Source organism: Delphinapterus leucas, chromosome 4 (assembly GCF_059928025.1).
Source record: "Delphinapterus leucas isolate spDelLeu-1000000601 "Yukka" chromosome 4, BTC_Dleu_Yukka2, whole genome shotgun sequence".
Lineage (NCBI taxonomy): Eukaryota > Metazoa > Chordata > Mammalia > Artiodactyla > Monodontidae > Delphinapterus > Delphinapterus leucas.
The window spans coordinates 322760-346824 of NC_143132.1; the positions used below are offsets into that span (position 1 = coordinate 322760).

At 48.5% G+C, this 24065-nt stretch overlaps 1 protein-coding gene across 13 annotated transcripts in view; it reads right to left on the minus strand.

The window, feature by feature from the left end:
- Positions 1–17850, minus strand: part of DIP2A (DIP2 acetate--CoA ligase A) — a 91760-nt gene extending 73910 nt beyond the window's left edge. For 12 of the 13 annotated variants that reach the window (XR_016392926.1, XM_030760895.2, XM_089910076.1 and 9 more), the window contains exons 1-2: positions 17514–17850; positions 1702–1773 (exon numbers count right to left, since the gene is read on the minus strand). Coding sequence is in view for 12 of the 13 variants with exons in the window: in XM_030760895.2 (XP_030616755.1) it covers positions 1702–1773; positions 17514–17604 (163 nt within the window). In the remaining variant the exon portion in view is untranslated. The remainder of the gene's footprint in view (positions 1–1701; positions 1774–17513) is intronic. The other variant, XM_022597066.3, reaches the window with a different exon arrangement.
- Between the last annotated feature and the right edge of the window lie 6215 nt (positions 17851–24065).

Sequence of the window (24065 nt, forward strand, 5' to 3'; positions counted from 1 at the left end):
TTTTTTTAGTTTTACAGGCTATATTCCCGTGTAATCGTTTTATCACTCCCCGTTAACGTTTATGAGATTCATCCTTGCTGACACACGTATGCATCCTGCTGATGGATGTTTGAGCACCTGGCAGTTGAGGGAAAACAATGAACATTCTTGTGCACAGAACAAGAACAGGGTGCAGGCATCCAGAGTTTCTCCAGGGCATGCGTGTCCCTGAAGGAGAGCTGCCGGCTGCCTCTGCACCTCTTCTACTCTGCTAGGTCCCACGAGCCGTGCACACCTGTCTGAATCCTCTCCAACAGCCCAAGGTTTAATGTGCATCTCTCTGACTGCTACCAAGCTTAGGTAAGTATCTTTTCGTTTGCTTGCTGGCTATTAGGGTTTCCTCCAATAAAATACTTACTCAAGTCTTTAGCCCATTTTCCTACTGGGCTTTTTAAAAAACCATGTTGGGGGACCTTCTGGCTCTTTAAAGTTGAAATTAATTAAAATTAAATTAAAAATTCAGTCTCTCAGTCACACCACCACACTTCAAATGCTCAGGAGCCACACGTGGCAACTGGTCAGTGTACCAGACAGTGGAGCTACAGGCCATTCCCACTATCACAAAGGGCTCTGCTGACACTGCTGCCTTGCAGGCTCGGAAAACTAGTCCTTTTCCTGTTATTTGTGCTGGGATTATCTCCTCCCACGCTGTGGCTTGTCTTTAGTCTCTTTATGGGGACTTGTGATAGAATAAAATTCTCAACTTTAACACACCCTGATTTACCAATTTTTTCCTTTACAGTTGCTGCTTATTGGTACCTTTAGGGACTTGAGAAATCCCTCCTATTTAGAGATGGTGACAGTTTTCCTGTGTGATCTTCCAAAGGTGCTATAATTTTTGCCTTTCTCATTTAGGCCCTTAATATCTGGTTTCCGTGTCTTAAGGAACTGTGCCAGCACCGGGAGCGGCAACACCACCTCCACCATAAGCCTGGTCTCCACAGCGGTGCATGTCTGTCTGGGCCCATGTTCTGCTCTGCAATCTAGCTGTCTTCCCTTGTGCCAAACCAGGCTGTCTTAATGACAACAGCTTGATATTAACTCTTCGTATCCTGATCAGCAAATCCTCCCACCTCATTCTTCTTTTTTATCCTATTTTGAGTCCCTTGGCCCTTTAAACTTGTATATACATTTTTTTTTAATAAACCTTTCTTTTTTTTTTTGGCTGTGCCGCATACGGCACATGGGGTCTTAGTTCCCTGACCAGGGATCGAACCCGCGCCCCCTGGAGTGGAAGGGCAGAGTCTTAACCACCGGCCTGCCAGGGAAGTCCCAAACGTGTATATAAATTTTAAAATTATCTTGTTAAATTCCACCCCCAACAACTCTGTTGAAACACTGAATGTGCACTCTACGGATCAATCTAAGGTGGGAAGAACTGACATCTTTACAATATTTGTTCTAAACCTAAGTAAGGAAATGTTCCTTACTAAAACCATAAAAATAATCATGGTCTATGATCATAAAAATAAAAGAAATCCTATTTGGGAATGAAATCTACACCAAACCAGAGATATAAATTATACTCTATGCCTTTGGATTTTATAATCTTATAGTAGACACGCTATTTGCCCAGACCTTCTCAATAAAATATGAAACTACCAATGTCAAGCTCTAAAATCAAATTTTAAATCGGTTTTATGAGACACGTGCTGACCTTACCTTGAGTGCGTGGTACATAACGTGCAAGCAGCTTTCCCCTTTTCTTTTCATATCCTTTTTGAGTGATGTCACCTAAAACAACAACGGAAAAACAGAATTACATTTCTTCTGAGGTTCCCAAAATTTTTTAATTAAAAATTCATTCACAATGGAAAAACTGGAAACACTTAGGTCCTTCAACTGGTGATTGGATAAAGGAAGCGTGATGCATCCACACAGCGGAATGCTAATCAGCAGTAAAAAGGAACAAGCTGCCGACAGACAACAATCTCGGCGGATCTTCCACGCATGTTGCTGAGTGACGGAAGCCAGACTCAGAAGGCTACATGCCGAATCAGTCCCGTCACAGGACATTCTGGACAAGAGTCAAAACTGCAGAGACTCCGAGGCCACACCCCAGACCGACAGAATCTGCATCTGCATTTTACCAAGATCCCCAGGTGACTTGTGCAGGTTCAAGCTGCGGAAGTACTGGTGTAAGGGACCCACAGGAAACCAACCCTCGCAGGCCACGGGGTGTCCCTGGGCCAGCACTCGGGGAATAGGACCTGAAGAAGAACAGCCTAAAAATGAATTAACCTACCCAGAAACAGGGCAGGAAATGTGTCTGCAGGGAAACACTTCTCAGTCTAAGCACAGCAGCTGGTTTCCTGGATAACTCGGAGCACTCAGGGCAGATCCAGCATGTCTGCGAGACTTTATTTCGACCAGAAGCATGTATCACAGTGTCCACGAGTACCTTGCACTTTGGGTGAGTGGTCTTCAACAGAAATCTTCCAGTGCTCTGCAAGCCCTCCTGGCACCCACTCCGCGCTCCTCCTGCCCCTGCCCCCCGCCCACCCACCCCAAACAAACAGGCAAAGTGGTGAGGCCACTGCACAGAGCCTCCGCTTTGAGGACTGTGCACCCAGTGGGGCGCCCACAGAGCCGCTCCCGGTTGCCACCGACACCCTTTGACTCGGCCTTGGTCTGCACCTGACCCCCCACCAACCCCACACAAAACTATTCTACTGCCTTGTGGGCCTTTTAATTTGAATACGTTCTGCAGAACGTATCCTGCCTTGTGTCCGTGTATCTTTACTCTACCTGAATGACATCACATAATAAATCTCACTCTGTTGTCAATTCTTCACTAAGCACTTCGTCTTTATCATCATCCCATCTGTGATGTAATGAGCACACCTATCCACTGCTGACTGCAGTGGCCCGTGGGCTGCGCTGTCCTTGTCTTACACTCACTGGACACTCACAGACCCTGACTGGATCCAGGATATGATTGTATGATTTTGCTTACTGAGTTTCAACTTGTGAACAAATTTAAAGCACATGTGTTTTTTTAAACAATATCTACTAAAAAACTTGTTTCCTCCAGAACATATGAAAATATGTAATTAAGACAAATTTAAATGAAAACAATATTGCAACACTAAACTAAAACAGATAAATCCTCATTTTAAAGCAGAGCATTGGATTTTGCAGGATATTTTTTTCAATTTTTTTAAAATTAATTTTTATTGGAGGACAGTTATTTACAATGTTGTGTTAGTTTCTGCTGTACAGCAAAGAGAATCAGTTACACATATACGTATATCCACTCTTTTTTACATTCTATTTCCATATAGGTCATTACAGAGTATTGAATAAGGTTCCCTGTGGTATACGGTAGTTTCTTATTAGTTATCTACTTCATATATGGTAGTGTGTATATGTCAATTCCAATCTCAGAATATTTTAAAATTAAGTACTCATTTCCTAGAAACTGTCTCTTCTCATGTTCCCGTTTCAAATGAACGCTTACAGGGTGAAGGTACCAAGAGCATTCAGAAAGGAAACGTGCTAACTCCCAGTTTGGTGTTCATGATATCCTGAAAACTGTCCAAACCAACTGAATATAACCCGCTACACATTTTCGCGTGTAACCAGTTAGCATATTTTCAAGTATCCAATGTAGACACCAACCTGACACACCTCTGAATGCAAAGCTTCCAGCCACAGACAGCAAAATGGAATCCAAAACAGACTCCAGGGCAAAACTAATGAACTAATAAAGGGACTCACATCCAAGATTTCTGACCCCAGGTTCGGTAAACGCTTTAGAGAGACCAACAGCAGAGCAAGCTCCTCAGTCTGCTGCACAGAACCGGGATGACCCTGACCACCAGCCAGAGGGAATCCCAGACACAGTGGAGGTCTCCCCTGCGTGGGCACCCCAGCCCCAGGGCGATTTTGGAAACACACCAGACCATCGCAGAAGGTGCCTCTCTGGTGGCCTGTGGGCAGCTGCTCTCACAAATGCTCCAGGCAGGGGCACGATGTGTGGCTCGGGTTGACCTCCACGGCCACAAACCAAATTCACTTTGGATTATAAAGGCAAAACCCCGAATGCTATCATCATGTCTCTACCTCAGCAACACAATTTCTAAAGACCTATTCTCAAAGGCACTCAGTAGCTCCTTAAGGTCACGGGAACGAGGACAGGCGGTGCACATTACATGTAACAGCAAAGTATGTGAGAAAACCTAACTGTCCATGAAAACAAGTAGGAAGAAGTGAATGTGATGCCATACATCACTACTACAGGATACTGTGAGTCCTAAAAAATACTCTGGTACTTGAGGGGGCGGGGAAGGGGTGGGTATCACTTACACGGGATTCATGATATCCTACTGAGTAAAAACAGCAAGCTGAAAAACAATGTACATATGAAATGATGTAATTCTGATAAAAATTAAAAAATAAAACTATATTCACATGCATGTAGGTATATATATTTCTGTATGTGCACAAAATGTCTGGAGGGGTACCCAACAAATTATTAGCAGTGGTTACCCCTAGGAAGTGATTTATTTATTTGGCTTGGGGTGGGTGTTAGATTTTGCTTTTTACTTCATGCACTTTTGAACTCGTTAAATCTTTTAACACAATTATCATATAATCTTTTATAATTAAGAATATATGGAATATGGTTTGATAATGTACTATGGCTATATAAGATGTTATTGTGGGAAACTGAATGATTCTATGTACTATTTTTGCAATTTCTTATGAGATTAAAATTATTCCAAAATTAAAAGTTAAAATATACGTGAGAGAGGCTATGTAAAATTGGTGTTATTTCTTTTTTAAATGTTTGATAAATTTTGTCAGTGAAACCATCTGGGCTTGTAGATTTATTTTCCAGGTTTTTTTTTTTCCTTCTCTCTTTTGCTTTATTTTACTTTTTTTAGAGCAGTTTAAGGGTCACAAGCAAAATTGAGGGCAAGGCACAGAGAGTTCCCATCCATCCCCTGCCCGCCACATGCACAGCCTCCCCCAATATCAACATTTGCCACCAGAGTGGTGCATTTGTCACAGACGATGAGCTACACTGACACGTCATCATCACCCAAAGCCCATGTGGTTCACTCCGGCTGTCATACATTCCGTGGGCTTGGACCACCGTATAATGACATGTATCTCTCATTACGCTACCATACAGAGTATTTCACTGCCCTAAAAATCCTCTGTGCTCTGCCTATTCATCCCTCTCCCCACCCCCTGAACCCCTGAACCCCTGGCAACCACTGACCTTTTTTACTGTCTCCATAGTTTTCCAGAATAGTTGGAATCAGTAGCCTTTTCAGATTGATTTCTTTCACTGAGTAACGTGCATTTGAGATTGTTCTGTGCCTTTTCTTGGCTTGATAACTCATTTCTTTTTAGTGCTAAATAATATTCCATTGTCTCAATGTAAGAGTTTATTTATCCATTCAACTACTGAAGGACATCCATCTTGGTTGCTTCCAAGTTTGGGCAATTATGAATAAAGCCCCTATAAACAGCCACGTGCAGGTTGCTTTTAAACATCCCTTGGTGAGATAAAACGACACTATGGTATGATTCACACTGGATGCTCATGACCAGAACGCAGAACACTCTTGCAGCTGAAAGGAGAACTTAAATATCATCCCCTCCAGGGTTTCCCAACTTTTCAGCTGCACAGCTTCCACTCGAGCGAACTCTTCTGAGGAATGTGAGTGAGAAACTGTGCTGCTGAGGCAGAGGCGGGCCTGCCCTCTGGGCACCCCTTCCTCCCAATGCAGTGGCGTGGCGGACTCCGGAAACCCCTGAGAAAGGCACCCTCTCCTCCCCAGCGCAGAGGCTCAGCCCTGCCTCCCCGCTCCCGCCCCGACCTTGCTCACTGTGCCGACCGACCTTTCTGACTTTCCAGAATCTAGACTGCTGTCAATTTCCTTTCAATTTTTAAAACTGCTACCATTTCCGTGACATCTGGGGAAGGAGAGTCATCTTCACCTGATGACTGGTCATGCGTATTGACCTAGAAAATCCTCCACCCCAAGTAAATGCTCCCTGGCTAGAGACCCTCTCCGGCCTCCGTGCACAGAGGCCCACCCCCTGCTCTGCTCCTGCTGTGGTGTCTTCCTTCTTCAGTCTCCTCTGTGGTCTCCTCCTCTGCCTTTCCCTCTGGGGCTTGAGTCCCTCGAGGGTTTATCCTAGGCCTTCTTTGCATTTTTCAGTTCTCCAGACGGGGCAATTGTTGTACCAATGACTTGCAAATTTCTACTTTCAGACTAGCCCTTTCTAAAAGTGCCTGTCCTACACATCCAAATGTTCCCTGGACACCATCCCTTGGATCTCCCAGAGGCGCCTCACGCTCAACAGGTATGAAGCAGACGTGTTCTTCCCATGTCCCACATCTTCAGTGAAGAGACCCATCATCTCCCCGGCATTCATTTCAGAAACTCGGGAGTCATCCTAGAGCCCCCCAACGAGGGGTCATCCTCCGACGTGCCCCTCTTCACACCAAGGCTGCTGCTTCTATTTCAGAGCACTCTCCCCAGCCCACTGGCTCAGCCTCCAGCCAGGTCGGCACGGTCTCCTGCCCTGGAGCACGGCAACATGCTGTTTAACGTTTCTTATCCCAATGTCACACTCATCCAAACCACTCTCCACATGCCACCAGAAAAATCATTCTAAATCTGAGAGAGAGAGGAGTAAAGAGAGACAGACAGAGATCACACAGGAATATTTCAATTGCTGCTTAACACCTTAAAACCCCGCCGGCTCCGTCATTTATTAAGGAAGACCTGCTTAAAATAAAGCACCCAAGGGTAACCACTCCCTTAGCCCTTTTTCAAAAACAGAAAATTGGCCATCTCTCTTTTCAAGATTTTGTGGGCTCTTGAACGCACACACTCATTTTAATCTTCTCCCACTGTTGAGAGCTGGGGTAGAAGACTGCATAAGGTATACATTGATGGCATTCCTCTTTTTTAATACAATGCCTTTAGCAGACCACACACTTTGCTGTGTTGTCCAATACAACAGCCACTAGCCATATGTGGCTATTTAAATTTTCATTAATTAAAAGTAAATTCAATGACTATTTAGTCCCCCAGGCCCACCAGCCACATTTCAAGTGTTTAATGCCACAAGTAGCCAGTGGCTACCACACCGGACAGCACAAAACATTTCCACCACCACAGAAGGTTCTACTGTGCCTGTCACCTCACATCCACAACACCCACCTGGCTGCAGGCAGCATGTGAGTTTGTTCCAACACTGGTCTAGACTCCACAGTCCGGTCCGAATTCCTCTCTGGCATGCATAAATCCTCCCGTGAGGAGTCCCGTCCTTCCAGCCTGCTCTCCCACCACTGGCCAGGGGGACACTGTCTGGACCCCCAGCTCACTCAGCTCTGGCTCACCCTCCTCTGTCCAGCACGTCCTTCCGTGCTCTTCTGCTCCACCCTCCTGACACGTGCCTTCAAAACAAAGCTGGAGGAAACTCTATTTCCTGCTTGCCCAGCCCTGACGGTCACTCCCCTTTTAGCGCCAACGGGGCCCGCACACTTCACCGCACTGCCAGTTCACGTGTCTGTCAGCCCCGCTAGGTCATGAGCCTTTCTACTTAATCTGCTGAAGGTTGCTGAAGGACAGGATGACACGCCGAGGGTCTTAGTCTGCTGCTCGGGCCGCTATACCAAAATGCCACAGGCTGCGTGGTCTAAACAACGGTTCTGGAGGCTGGACGTCTGAGATCCACGTGTCGCAGCAGGGCTGGTCCCTCCCGCGGCCTCTCTCTTCGTGTGCAGACAACCGCCCACCCGGGTCATCACGTAGTCTTTCCTCTGTGTGTGCGTGTCTCTCTCTCTCTCTCTTATGAGGACACGGCTCCTAGGGGATTGGGGACCCACCCTTAGCACCTCATTTAACCTTAATCACCTCCTTAAAGGAATATAGTCACACTGAGGGTTAGGGCTTCGACATATGAATTTGGGGGACACAGTTCAGTCCATAGCACCAAGACTATCTGACGATGAGATGAGAATCTCTATTTCTATAACATTTCTATGACCTTCATTTCAAAACGATCCTAGTTTTAGTGTTTCCTAGCTGTTTCCTGAAAACAGCTTAGCCTCCTTCATCTTTAGAGGTAACCTAAGGACACAAACCCATGAGTTATGGAGGAACTTACTAGGACATGCTCTTTTTTTTTTTTTTTTTTTTTAGGACATGCTCTTTTGAGCTGCCTGTTTTCAACAAGCATAAACATAGCTTTTGACGTTTCAGATACTCAGTTTAAAGGTTCTTTACCAAAGACCCTGTAGAAAATTTGTGAAGTCTGAAGGGGAATAAAAGTTCCTTCTCTGTTTCCAAAATGGTAGTCTTAAATCACGAATAGTCAGTGTAGACTGAAGGAACAGGATTTCTAGTCTTTCCTTACGGCTGAATGACACAAAGCCAAGTCTGAATGGAAACCCCTGAGTGATCACTGTACCCCGGCGATTACTTGAAGTGCTGCCCCAAGAATACAGGAACTCTCAAAACACAGGCCATTCATCTCCTGTGTGAAAAGTGGGAAGGGAGCCCTTGGGGGGCATCACTCCAAAAGACTCTTCATCAACAGATGACAGAGGTAACAATGTTTAGGGTTTCCTTCCCTGACCACAGAGGTTTTTCTTTGCCAAATAGTACCTAACTTCCTAGTCATTTTAATACAGAAGCACAACACCAGAAATGTTGGATAACTTACGGGTATACAGACTGATCCACAAGGGTTAGCTGGTCTCACTCAGAAGCAGCTCACTGCAAACAAAATGCTCCAGGAAGAGTCTGTCTTAAGGACGTGCCAGCAGTGCGTTTCCCACTCCCACCACCCTGCTTCCTTCCCCCCCTTTCCTCGGCCGTGTCATAGCAGAGTGACCAAATGCTTTGTTGGCGTTCATTTTATATTAAATGGTGTATATCATGTCAGTTAAAAGATGAAAGAGAGATGTGTCTTCAAACTTACAAGTCTCTGGGTCTTTCCAACTAAGACGACGGAGCACTCACCCTGGAGCCCGACGATGACACCTGCGGGGACGCCCCATGGGGGTGCGGGCCGCATCGGCAGGCAGGGACTCCACCCCCGGGCCCCGCTCCGCGAGGACTCTTCACCCCAGCAGAGCAGTGCCCCCGCCCTGGTCTCTTTTCAGACTCTAGGTCCTGAATGTATATTGATCTCACTTTGCGAGGCTGAAGGTCAAAGGAGGGCAGGGAACTGAATGACCACCACGGAGGCTGCCACGAGCGCACGACTCAGACCCACACGCCTGGGCTGAGGCCTGCGCCAGGCAGCTGCCCCCAGAAGGGCACTGTGCCCCGACACACCCGCTCCTTCCTGCCCGCCAGCCGAGGAAAGGGCCTGGCCAGACTGGCCAGTGCCGAGCAGGACGGCAGTCGCTCTCCCCCAGGTGCTGCGACTGCCGAGGGGGAGACAGGACCCTCACGTCTCCATCCCGCGTCCTGGCCCGTGTGTCACGCGGGAAGCATTTACTGCACAGGGTAGCAGGCGCGCCCCTCCAAGTCTTCCCAACACAGCGGAACGATGGAGCAGACTGGCTGGGGTCCCCACCTCGCTCACCACGCCACTCTCTGCCTTCAGCTTCATCCTAGGCAACCAGTTCACTGCCGGGACAGAGACCCGGCACGAGGTACCTGCCAGACCACGGCCCTCCTCCACGGAGCCCCACCCCCCGGATAAACACTGATACTGCGGAAGCACAAGGGGCCCTGGGGAATCTCCTCCAGCCGCTGCTTGTCCCCCTCTGCTACACACACACACACACACACACACACACAGACACACACACGGGACAGTCCTCACCTGCCCTGGGGCCTCCCCACCTGCAGAGCCCTCCCCACAAACAAACCTCCCAGCAATGCAGTTTCTCTCTGGATTCAAAGGCCCTCCTCGGGGAGGCCTCCCTTGCCCACCCTGGGGAGAACTGCAGCTCCCCCGCCCCAAGTCTACAAGCGTTTCCTCCCCGTCCCTCTTCCCTCTCGGTTTCTCTCAACGCACTTATCGAAATCTAATGTTGCGTATGTTTTTATTCATCTGGCCGTCTGCTCCCCCCACTGAGGACGCACGTCTGTGAGGGTAGAAATTTCTGTCCTGTAACACCTCCACGCGGCCACCTCGCACACGAGTCACGGCCCGTGTGTTCGCGCGAGCTCTTCTGCGAATAAAGGAGCAGCCACCCTTTCTCTCAGCCCGGCCCTCCCCGGCCCCTCCCATCTCACGGGGCACACGCAGCAAATCATGGCGCTCAGTCCTGACTCCTGGCCACCCTCCAGCAACAGCGACAACGATGCCCTCAGTCCTGCTCCGGACCCGCCTCCGATCCAGCCGCGTTTCAGCCCCGTAGCCGCTGCCCTGCATCCGAGCACGTGCTGCCGCAGCGCCTGCCCCGCAGCTGGCCTCGGGCTCACTCTCCCTCCTCCCAGCAGCCAGGGAGTCTTTAAGGGCACCAGTGGTCAGAGCAGCAAGAGCTCCAGCGGCTCCTCAGCGCACTTGGCGCAGAAGCCCAGGGCCCAGCACACCCGCCCGGCCGGCCCGGGCTGCCTTCCTGGCCCGTCTCCCAGGGCCTGCCCCTCGCGCCGTGACTCGGCAGGCTCCCTCCTCTGCGGCCCCGGCCCAACCAGCCCGCCAGCCGCGACTGCTCCCTCCCCGGCCACGGGGACGGCTCCTCCTCACCCAGTCTAAGGCTACCTCCCCAAAGGCCCAACCTCCCTTTGTCTGCCAGGTGTTAACAGAAGGCAAATGGACAGAGCAAATGGCGCCTTTCTTTACGACAGAGCCTGGAAGTGTAACAGGTCAATGGACATGGCCGATACTTCGGCGGCTCTGGTGCCTGGGACACCGAGGAGAGCAAGGTGGGCTCGGCCCCTGCTCTGGTGAAGCATCACGATGGCCAACTAAGCCAGAGCTGGCCGCGGCCAAGAGAGTCCTGAGAAGAGCAAATAGTTCAGTTCCGTGCACGATGACCACCAACTACGTGCCGGGTACAACCTCGAAGGGCAGACCATCGACGAGGGAGACACACACGTAAACCAGAACACCAAATAAACCAGCCCTCCCAACACGGATCTAAACCCATGACCCTGTAGGCAGTTCAGGTCCTCCAAGAAGCACACATCATGACAGGATCAGACGTGAAGAGATTTAGGTGGGAAAATGGGGAGGGCCCCGGAGGACGCTGGCGAGCTGTCGGGTGAGACTGCAGAAGGAAGAAGGAAGGCAGGCGGGTGGGGCAGGAAAAGTCCTAGACTCCAGGCAGCCCTAGGAAAGTTTCAGGCCACGTGGGGTCCTCGAGCCAAGGTCCTATTGGGAGTCACAGCTTCCCAGGCATGCAGCAGCTGCCGTACTCCTGCGGCAGGAGTCGTGACCTCAGTTGTGGTCAGTGTGGACCCGGACCCCAGCAGGGAAGGCCCAGGGGGATCACGGCCACTGCGGCGCCGGATTAGACTGGAGTCTTGGAGCTCCACGCGGCGGGGCCGGACTCCCAGTGCACTCATCTCAGCCTCTTTTCCTCCTAGGAGTTCAGAGCAACAAAGACCACATCCTGGTTCAATGGCTCCCCGAGGCACAGGTCAGTCCTCCCAGGGCTTCACTGAATCTGAAAAACTATTATCAAAAAGCTAAGTATTCAAGCCAATTACGGAGGATTCTTGATTTAAAACTGAGAATAAGCACCATGCGTGGGTCACTCTTCTATTAATTCAGCAAGCGCTCAGTAAAACGCCTAAAATGCGCTAGGCGCTGAGGACATGACGATGGGCAGATCAAACTTCCTCTGGAATTGCTCCCTATGAAGTGGCAAAGAAAAGCCAAACAAACAATAAACACAGAATTGGATAAATCCTGTTAAGAATGACACAGTAAGTGCTACAGGGACAAAAAGAGCAGGCGCCTAACTTTGAGCGGGCTGTTCTCAGAGGAAGGCAGAGCTTCAAAGAGAAAGTGAAGTTTAAACTTAAGTCTTAAAACGAAGGAAGGAATTCAACACGTACAGAGAGCTGGCAATGAACAGCATGTGCAAAGTTTTACGATATTAATGGAAATCCTAGTATTGATATTCTTTTAAAAATTTATAAATCAATATTCTTTAAAAAGACAACTGCACTAGGATGATTTGCTATAGAAAGAAAAACATTCTAAAGGGAATACACCTGAATCATGATGATGGATTTTGCGTAAAGTGGGATGGATGTACGAGCAGCTAGTCAGTAAGTACAATTTTTAAAGATTTTCAAACATGTTTTATAAATTGAAACATCTGATTTCCCTTAAAAATATAAACAGAAATCACATTATACCAGGCAACAGCTAAAAAAATGTTACACAAAGTAAAAGAAAAATACCTCTCATTGGTTCTCCCTATTCCAGTTCATCCTCCGCAGAAATTGCAAACTGTGCCAAACAGGAGGTTAAAGGCACTGACTCTCCAAGTGGGGAGATTGTTAGTAAAGCATCTGGAATGGCGAACCCGAGTACCAGGGGACGAAAAATGAGATGCGTTTTAGATGTTGACATCTAGGTATCTCCTTAAAAGCCCTGTTAGTGTTACGTGGTCTGGTGGTTCTCAAAGGTGTTGCCCTCAAGAACCCTTCACGCTCTTAAAAATTATTGAGGACCCCAAAGAGCTGTTGTTTCTTTGTGAGTTATCAATGTTTACCATATTAGCAATTAAAACTATGCAATTTTTAACATTTAATTTAAAAAATTTTATAATAAACCTATCATGTTAACATAAGTAATATTTTAAATTAAAAAAATAATAGATTTCCAAAGCATTTAGTGAGTACAGGTATTGTTTTACTTTTACATGCGTCCTTAATATCTGGCTTCTTAGAAGACAAGTGGATTCTCATATCTGCTTCAGCATTCAGCTGGCTGCAGGATATGTGGGTTGAAGTCTATGAAGCAAATCCTGTCTATGAAGTCTATGAAGCAAAGCCTCACACACACATGGGTTAGAAAAGGGAGGGGTATTTCAGTAGCCTTTTCAGATCACTGTGGACATTCTGCTTTATACCACACCAAAACTAGGCAAGTGGTAGTTTCTTAAATGACAGCTGCAATGTAGAATCTAAAACCTTGTCAATGAACTTTTCGTACTGCAACTTTTCGTTGCAATCTATTGGTATATCTTTGAATGGATCTTTTACCCATGCACAAATCTGTAACATGATACGCTGTTCATTTGGAAAATGCTGGTTCACAGAATTACGCAGCTCTTCCTAACATTGACACATTTCACTAAATAATATCAATAACTCACATTCATTAATATTGCCACTGATCCCATCAAAATAAGTCTTTAAGTACTGAGAGGCTGTCAAGCTCATGGTAGCAGACAGAAGTTTTAAATTTTTATATTTTTGCTTGAAAGCACAAATATTATCATTGGCTACAATTTCTGACAATTGTTCTTCATTTCTCAGAAAACATCCACCACATACCCAACTCTGAATAACTGTAGCTTGTCTGTCACTCACTTTTTCAAGTAAAAATCACGCTCCACAACAAACGTGGCCCATTTGTTCTGCAGCTCAAACTGCACAACAGAGCCGTTCACAGGCTCTGGACCTCTCAGTGTGGCAGACGTGCTTTACGTGCACCTCCCATTCCTCACGAGGAGACTAGAACAAGTACTCAGGGTTGAGATTTAAGAAAGTTAACTGTTACTGCTTCAGCAAGAAAGGATATGTCTAAGTCAAAGTGGCACTGTTTCTACTGCAAGTGGGGAGGTGGTGAAGAATGCACTGATCAGTGTGATTTGGGGCCCTTGCCTCACAGTTTCTGCCAAGGCACCAGTAGTTTTATCCATCACTGCTCCTGCACCATCAGTACAAACATGGAAAACAGAAATGACGTCTTAGTATTATTATAAAAAGACAGTTTTCCCTCATAGGCCCCCAGCAACGGTCTTAGGGAGCCCGGGAGGTGTGTGAACCACTGTATGGGAACCACGGGCAGATTATTTCTAGAAGAAAACACAAGAAATGGATACCACGGGCCACGTCTGGGAAGATGCCAGAGGTAGGAGGGATGCTCACTCCAGCCTACATTTCCTTTAAATTGTTTCATTTCTCTGCAATGTGTATCTACGTTCCTATTTTAATACAACATTGTGCAAAGCCTTATGATCAATGGAGAAACAACGCTAAACCTGACCACTACAGCCAAAACATTACCTAGCACCCAGCAGGTATGCAATAATTACTGAATGAATGAATATATATAAATAACAAACGCAAAAAACAAAAGGTGGCAAGAACTCCAAAAGAGGGGGCAGGGTGATGAGAATTCTGAGAAAGGAGCCTCATCAGAGAGGATCAGGAAAGGGTCACATAAGACACTTGGGCTGGGCTTTGACAGATGAATGGAATTTGGACATGAGCACTTTAGTATACCACAGAATATTTAGGAAGCACAACAAATGTTTATCGATGTGAAGGCAATGTCGGGCTGTCATTTTGAAAACTAGAGAATTATCAATATATCACAAATTTTAGAAATTAAAGACATTTAATGAGGAAAAACGCTTTTTGTGAAAAGAAGTCCCTTCCTCTACATCCACAAATGGAGCTTTTCCCCTTTCTGGTCGACTCCATCCAGGCTGGAGCCCCTGCACTATCAAACTGCATGAAAACAAGAAACAGACTAAAGTTAAAGCTACAGAATAGACCTATTAACCAGAATGAAAAAACAGGAGTGGGATAAATGTAACCTATTGTGTAGGAATTTCCTCTCTAAACCTCTGCAGGCAACTAAAACAAAGAACAAACTTCACACCATCACCCTTGGTTTTTTTTTTTCAGGTTTACAAAAAATTTATTTGAAACAACAGAGATTTCCCACACATCCCCTACTGTTTACATCTTGTATTACTGTGGTACATACGTTCTAACTGATGAATAAAATTGATACGTTATTATAACTGAAGTCCGCAGCTAACATTAGGGTGCACTCTTCGTGTTGTACAATCTCTGGGCTTTGACAAACGTGGAATGACTTGCATCTACCATTACTGTATTGTACAGAACAGTCGCGCTGCCCTAGAGATCCCCTGTGCTCCACCTGTTCACCCCATCATCCTCGTTTAAAGCAGTTCAGCAGCAACAGCCCCAAGACACTGTTCGGCACCAAAATTAGTTGTGAGGCAAATCGAAGGTAATTTCAGACAGTAATAGGCAAAGTGTAAGTGTTTGGGAATTAATTCTTTAAAAAAAATCAAGATTATACCTCTAATCACCTCATTTTCATGCACAGACATTCTGATCCGCTTTGAGGAGCCACATATGTGAATTCTTCTGAGTATGTTCACGGGGTGGGGGGGCTTCTAAGAAGAGTGAGCTCTGTGTACCTCCACCCGTCACCCTCAACTTCATCTGAAGAAGACCCCTGAGTCAGGACAGGCAAAGCAGCCAGGAAAGCTAGGGCGCAAGAGCACGGCTGTGCCTGTTTCCCTCTGGAATGAGAAAGTCCACAGACCTGCTCTATGGGGAGAAATGAGTGCCTCCAAAGACAAGAACCATCCCTGAGGGTGAACCCCAATTTCAACAGTCAGTGAGAATCCAGTGAGGATGCTGGAGAACAAGGCCACGTGCGAGTTATGAATAAAGGCAGGGGTGTATTTTCTCCTAGTCAAGGCCGGGTACGGGCTGAGGGGACATCATGAAGGCTTCTCCAGGTTACCCCGGTATCTGACAATGACCCCCGTCTCCATGTGGGCAGCGTTTTGTCTGTGTTAAGCTCCCTCCTCCCTCCAACCTGCCTCGTACGATGTCATCTCGAAGTTTTAAGCAACTCCTCATTCAGACAAATGTGAGTGCCATGAAGGCACCCTATTCCGACTTGACTTTATTCTAACTTAGAAGTTCCTCTCAAACGGTGGGGGGAGGGGGGAGAGACATAGCTCGTAGGGCAAAGGGAGACCCACTTTCTACTTCTACTTGATGAAAATATAAAAATGATAATGACAATGACACGAACTTTGGTTGCTTTAGGAGTGTGCTTCATTAATAACACCTTCCTTTAATTACGTAAATAAAACCTCACCAGTGTGGGCGTGGGACAGAGGCCGGGGCTCCTGCCTCCTTGGCTCCACCGCACTCTGCTGTCCCTTCCCCTCAACACTGTCTTCTCCTTCCTCGGCTTAAGCTACGTTTCCAGGCTCCTATCCACCTATGCGTAATCTTGTACCCTTCACCCAACTGTACATCCTCTACATGTGTCTAAAAGGACAGCAGCATAAAAGGATTCAATAGAGAAGCATTTCTTTTGTTGAAGTATTTGTCTTTATGTGCGTTCTGTCACACAAATCATGAAACTCTTAATCTTACCTGTCAACTCCTAGAAAGAACTTCAACATCCAACCACAAAACAACAAGGAATTGAGGAAATAACTAATACACTGGGGAAGAAATTAAGAACAATCTGCAAAAACATATTTGAAATTGTGTAAAATCTAAACGGCATCTATATGATTTTTCCCTCGATGAACTATAACAAACTCAGGACAGTAGTTACTGTCAGAACCATTCCTAATCTGAGTTTTTCAGATTTTCCAGGAGCACCTAATCACCAAGAATTCCCAAACCCACCCTTTTCCAATTGCACTTCCATTAAAAAAAAAAAAAAAGCCACATGTCACAGAACGTTTAAAAATTTGGATGTTGAATTCAAAGCGGTTGCATGTAAATGCTGTATTATCTGTAAAACAAAGATAACGACGGCACCTACCTCCCGAAGGCCGGTGAGCAGTCAGTACAGTCCGGGGCATATTTATTAGACAGTGGTAACAAGTCACTACCCCAACCAGAGCGAAACTTGAACTGGGTTCAGACTATGGAGTAAATGGCTGCTGACAGTTGAAAACGCATTTAAGTGTCAAGAACAGTTAAGCCTTTAGTTGCTTCTCTTCAACGGCTACGAGGCCTCCCTGATCCCGGACAAGAACTAACTCTGTGCGCCGACAGCCACGCGGAGTTCAGGACATGAGCCTTGGGGTAACAGACGGAGGGGTAACACCACCCACGCCTCTGAGGCCTAATCACTCAGTCTATTTTAAACAAACAACCACTTATTGAATATGCTTTTTAAATTTTTAATAAAAGTTCCCTAAAAGGGGCTAACAACCTCGTTCGAAGTGTTCAGTGCTTTGCACCTGCTAAGGCATTAGGCTCATACGGGCGCCGAGAGGCAGTTGCTCCGACCACCCCGTCTCAGAGGAGGAAACCGAGGCACGCGGGGCTGCAGCCGGCGCGGCTGCCAGGGCGCTGACCCGCAGCCCTCGGCTGGGACAGCCCGCTCGGACAGAACGGTCATCCCCGTCCAGGTTCCCGCGCCTTAGGCCAAACCACCCAAAGCGCGGCCACCCGCCGGGCGCCGGAAGCCTGACGGGGGTCGGGGTTCGGGCGTGAGGGCCGGGCGGGGGTCTGGGAGGAGGGCCGGGCGGGGGTCCCAGGCGCCGGGCCGCTCACCTTCCGACAGCTCCAGCTCCAGCTCGGCCAGGCTCTCCCGCACCTCGGCGGGTAACGGCACCGCCTCCAGCGGGCACCCGCGCTCGGCCATGGCCCTGCCGAAGGACGGCCGGTCGGCCGGCTCGACCCGGGCGGGGTCGGGGTCTGGGTCGGGGTCGGGCCGCGCCGAGCCGAGGCGGCGGCAGTGGCGGCGGCTACGTCGCTCCCCTCTGCCCGGCGACCCGCATCGGCCCGCGGGGATCGCAGGCGGCGGGCAGGGGCGCGGCCCCGGCGGCTCCACAGAGGCGCGGGCACGAGCGCGGACGGCTCCTCTGGCGCCGCCACCGCCCCGCGCGCCCCCGACCGCCCGGCCGACCCTGTACAGAGCGCGCGTGCGCGGCGGGAAGGGCGAGACGGGTAACGCGGCGAGTCGCCTGCCAGGTGGGCGGCCGGGCCCGCCCGGCAACACCAGAGGCTCGCTCCCATTGGCCGCGAGGACGCGGCGAGGCCGCTCCGGGCTCCCATTGGGAGAGCAGGGAGAGCGTCACTCCCGAGAGGCTCTGCGCCGAGGGCTTGGCTCGCCGACAGGCCGGAACGCGGGCTCGCCTCTCAGCGCTGTCACCTCAGTGTTGGGGTTGCGGGCGCGAGACGCCCCTCGCCCCCGGTGTTGGGGTCGCGGGCCTCAGGCGGGCGTCCGTCCACGGCGACCCCGCAGGCCCTGGTCTGGTGTCCGCGCGGACGCTGAGGGTTCGGGGTGCGCTGGGCTTGTGCTGGGGCGGGCGGGGGGCGTCCACACGCTTCCTCCCCAGCACGCGTGGGCCTTATGCGTGGGGCTTTTCACGACTCTCGGGAGTGAGCAGGACACCCTGGGCACCTTTGGACGTCCTTCGTAGACGCGCTGTGACGTGTGTGTTAGCCCATGTGCTTTTCAAAACAGCCTTGGAAGGAGCTCCAGCAGCCATTTCAGGCCGTGGGGTGACCTTGGGAAGTGCGAGGACAGACATGAGGGAACTACAGACGTCCGGAGCCTTGGGGGCTGGTGGAGCTGAACTGAGACCCCCCGCCCCCTCCACACACACACACACCGGGAATCCTGAGGGAGCTGACCCCCGGTGTCGGCGGGAAGCGTATCTGCCAGGTGCGACGGTGGACTGTGGTGGCCGCGAATACCCGCCCCTGTCCGCAGAGGGCCACCTTCCTAGGCCGTATCCTTCTTGAGGTGACTGAGCCGGCCTGGCCATTGGGCCCAGCGCTGAAGGCCTCTGAGAGCACGACAGGCTGCCTACAGCTTAGCTGGGCCTGATGGCCCTCTCCTTCCTAGGCTCAACCCTGTCTCCTTCCCCTTCCTTTCACAGGTGTTGATGCCATATAAACTTGTACCCCAAACTCTCTTTCACCATCTGCTTCTGGAGAAACCATCCTGCAACAGTTGGTACCTGGGGTTTAGATGGCAGGTGACGAGATGGGGTGAATCACTCACCACTTGTGGATGGAACACTCACAGCCCCTGGCACGAAGTGATCTAATTGTTAACCTTCCACCCGTGTAGAAGAGTGAACCAGAGAAGTGAAATGAATACCCTAGAAGCCTTTTACGTATGATGGAAATATTAGCTATAAGGAAGGGTACTGGGATTGGGTAGCTATTCCTTAACACTACTGATGCCCTTAAGAGAAATAACGGACAGTGGATGGCTACCAACAGGCCATTGAAAGCCATGGAGTCTCTTCGGTTGCCTGCAAAAAAAGCCTCATCTCCTGCATTGAGACAATAAAGACAAGGGCCAGGCTCAAGAATTAATATCTCAAAGATGGTAAACACCCAGCCAAGGCAGTTCTGTGATGCTAAGTTTGGGGCCCTGGTTGGGAAAATCTGGGCCCATGACACATGTCAAAGAGATCTCATACCTGGGTAGGTGCCCTCAAAGCTTCTGACCACTCCCCACCCCCAAGACTGCCTTGAACCTCTGGAGCCTGCCCATGTGGCTCACCTTTCCCTACCAACCGAGCACTCCTTTCCCCAACCTGTTGGACACTAGGCATATAATTATGGTTAGTTCTTAGCATAATTCAGGTGGACTATAGCCCCCTCCCCCTCAAAAGAACATATTAGTTTGCTAGGGCTGCAGTAACAAAGTACCACAGACTAGGTGGCTTAACAGAAATTTATCTCACAGTTCTGGGGGCTGGAAGTCAGAACAAGGTTACAGGGCTGCGAAGGAAGGATCTTCCATCCCTGTCTGCTAGCTTCTGGTGGTTTGCTGGCAATCTTTGGTGCTACTTGGCTTGTAGATGCATCATGCCCATCTCTGCTTTCATGTTCACATGCCTTTCACCCTATATGTGTGTCTGTTTCTGTGTCCAAATCCCCTGTTTTTAAGGACACCAGTCATTGGATTAGGACCTACCCTAATTAATTCATCTTAATTTGATTATCTGTAAAGACCCTATTTCCAAATAAGGCTACATTCACGGGTACCAGGGGATTAGGACTTCAACATCTTTTGCAGGGACACAGTTCAACCCGTTACATGTTGTGAGAACCAGCCAACTGCCAGGAGCTAGGGAAGTCTGTGTGGGGCTGCATTATAAGTGTGCTTGGTGAGTGGTGGTCCCCAGCATCCTTGTTTAATTCATCAGCATGACCCCTGCAGAAATCAGGAGAGAACTGGAGCGTAAAATGGGGTAGAAGACTATTATGATCAATCTTCTAAGATATGGGATTTAACGCCCAGGCAAAGACTGGTAGCAAACTCCCTGAAAGGATGCTCCTAAAATGATGCTGTATTTATTGCTATATACACACTTGGTGGCTTGAAACAAGAACCATTTATTATCTCTTTAGGTTACTGTGGGTCAGGAGATAGTGGAGATGGCTTGTCTCTGTTCCACAGCACCTGGGGCCTCAGCTGGAGCAGCCTGAAGGCCAGGGGTTGGAATGATCTGAAGGTTCATTTACTCACATGTCTGACAGTTGATGCAGGAGCCTGGATTGGGGGTGTCAGCCAGCATACCCACACACGGCCACTCCCTGTGGCCTAGACTTCCCCACAATGTAATGGCTGGATTCCAAGGGCAGTTGTCCAAAGACAAAGAAAAGCCATGGCCTTTTTGTGAACTAGCCTCAGGAGTCATATACCATCACTTCTGCCACTGCCTAGCTGTTAGTAAATCTCACCTATATTCAGGGGAGAGGCATCAGACTCCTTTCAAAGGGAGAAATTTCAGAATTTGCAGATATATTTTTAAAACACTACACGTAGAAAAAGCTACGGTCCACAGTAAGCAAAGTTGAAATGACAACTGCTACAGCGGACTGATGGAAAGGAGTACAAGGGTCAGGGATGTGGGTGTGCTGAAATTTAAATACTCTGTGCTTCCTGAAGACCCACCAGATGATTATATTCCACATAAAGGCACAAATAACAAATTTTTACAAAAGTCCAAAGAAACAGACTGATGAAAGGGGTACTGATGTCACTAGTCAATGGTGGCTCACCTTTTAGGTGAGAGCTGACAGTAGGAAAGGCTGTTCCAGAACAGCACTGGGGACGATAGGATCCTAAAACAGAAGAGGCCAGGAAGCAGCACGGAACTGACAGAAGTCTGAATATTGCAAATTACAATAGCCAGCAAGGTGTGCACGGCAGCCAAGGGAGCCTGAGCTGCAGAGAGCTGCAGAAATGCTTCATAAAACACAGCATCCCTAGAGGCAAAATAGATGGGCAGTTGAAGGTACTACCAGCAGAAAAAAGTCAAGGATGGATGACTAGGAAAATCAAGCTGGTTGCCCAATATAAAAAATCAGGATCCCACAGCCAGTTTCTGGACCTGAGCCAGATTTCAGACATGGAACTGAAGAGGTGGCCAAATACCAAGAAGGACCCTGCAATATACCACAAGTATACATAGAAATGAATCCCAAAGGCCTTTCCTTTGGTAACTACACCCGGGGAAAAGTAGGTAGCCAAACATTTTGAAGATTGATGGACACAAGGTCTGAACTGACTTTGACACCTAGACCCCTGGATCATCACGGCTCCCCTGTCAGAGTGGCTCATGTGGTGCCCAGATCATTAATGGAGTCCTGCCCAAGGTCCAGCTTACAGTAGGTCCACTGGGTCTGTGAACCAGCTTGGTGGTCATTTCCCTGTCCCAAAGTGAATAATTGGCATTGACGTGCTTGGCAATTAACATTACTCTCATTTTGGGTCCCTGACCTGTAGGGTTAGAGCTATCACAATAGGAAAAGCCGAGTGGAAACCTCTAAAACTGATCTATTCCTATCAGGATCATAAAACAACATCACATCTGGGGGTGGGAGGGATGGCAGAGATCGGTGCCTCTTTTAAGGATCTAAAGGATACAGCATGGTGGTCCCCAAAACCTTTAGTTCACCAGCATGATCCCTGCAGAAATCAGAAGGATCCTGAAGGATGAGGGTATACTGCAAACTCAACTCAGTAGCAGCCCCGAGAGTAGTCTCTGTGTCAGATGTGGTAGGTGGCTGCTAATCCAGTGTGTTCTCTTCTGTCCCTATCAGAAAAGAAGATCAGAAACATTTCACATTCACGTGGAACAAAGATGCAGTTTTGCCTGAAGCCTATGTTACCTCTCTTGCCCTCTCATAGTCCAAAGACTTCACCATCCTGAAGAACATCACATTGTTTCCATTACATCAATAACATTATAAAGATGCTGGAGACATCGGTAAGATACAGGTGCTCCAGAGAGTAGTAGATAAACCCTATGAAGATTCAGGGACCTGCTACACTTAAAATATTTTTAGGGATCCAGTGGTCAGTGGTGCCCTAAGGCATCCCTTCCAAAAGAAAAAGACAATTGTTGCGTCATGTACCTTCAACCATTTTTTAATAAAGGAAGACACTGTTGGGCCTCTTCAAGTTCTGGAAGCAGCATATTCCACACCTATAAATACTGCTCTGGCCCAAATACTGGTTGACTTGGAAGACTTCCAGGTTTGAGAAGAGCCCAGAAAAGGAAAAGTTTCAGTCTCAGGTCAAGGCTGTGGTGCAAGCAGTTCTGCTGCCTGGGCCATACGGTCTAGCAGGTGGTATTGGTGGTGGGGAACAATGCAATGTGGGGTTTCTGGCACATCTCAGCAGGAGACTGACAAAGCAGGAAGCCTAGGTTCTGTGATGCCACTTGAAGCAGAGAATTATATATGCCTTTTGGGGGGAAAAAACCATCTTGGTGTGCTTCTGTGCTCTGGCAGAGAGGGAACATCTGACCTTGGAACACCAAGTGACTCCGCAGACAGGACTACTTTGTGAGGTGGGTTCTGCCAAACTCACCAAGTCATCAGGTCGGTTTGGCCCAGAAACAGTCCACTACCAGGTGGAAGGAAGGAGCACATTCAAGACTGAGCATGAGACTGTTCAGAGGTCACAAGGGAGTGCAAAATAGGTGGCCCAGACCCACATGGCATCCACTGCTGTTGTATCAGAGCCTCTCTGTTCCTTCGCATCTATGACCGTATGGGGAAGCCTTCAGAGCAAGTTGACAGAGGTGGAAAAATCTTGAGCCTGGTTCACAGATGGGTTGGCTTGGCATGTGAGTTCAGAATGAAAGTGTACAGCAGCTACATTACAGCCTCACTCAGGGCTGGCCCTACAGACAGTGGTTAAGGATATACCCTCCCCGTGGGCAGAGCTCCTAGTCATTCCCTTTTCTGCGTAAGGAGTGGCCCAAGGTGAGAATATATATGGACACACGGGCAGTATTGGATGGCCTGTGTGACTGGCTAAGGGTTTGGAAGGAAAACAATTGGAAAACGGGGGACAAGGAAAGCATGTGGGAAGACATACTGGGATAGGCACCAAGCAGGGTGGTCTTGGTATAAAATATTAATGCCCACCAGAGAGCACCCATGAAAGTAATAAACCACCAAGCAGACAGAACGACGATTCAGGCAGTTGACCCTGGACAGCATCTCTTACTTGGCAACCCCTGTACTGGCATGATGGGTACAAGAACAGAGGAACCAAAGTAATGAGGTTGGAGGCTACTCGTGGGCCCAAAGCTGATCTACCCACTAGCTGACACTGAAGGTCTAACCTGCCAGTGGGAGACCAACGCTGAGCTCTGAATGTGGCTCCTTCCTCTAAGAAGGTCAACCAGCCAAGTTTGCTGTATTGGAACTCTTCCATCCTGGAAGGGCCAGGAGTTTGTTTTCACAGAAATACATTCATATTCCATATATAGGCTTGACTTCCTGCCCACAAGTGTCAGGCAACAGGGGCTTATGGAGTGGTAGTTCCTCTGGCACAGGATCCCATGTGGCATCATATCAAACATAGGATTCACTTTATGGCAAAGGAAGTGCACAGCAAGGAGTGCAAAGACCACAGGATTCGCTGCCTGACAGAGCACTGGGACAGTCAGCTAAAGGCACAGCTCAAGTACCAAATCGGAGGTAATGTTCTGCAAAGATGGGGTGCCATTCAAGACCTATATATGGCACTGTGTTCCCAACAAGAAAGATACCTGAATCTGAAAGCCAAGGGGTGGAAACAGGAGTGGTCCCACTTAACCATCACCTGCAGTGATCCAC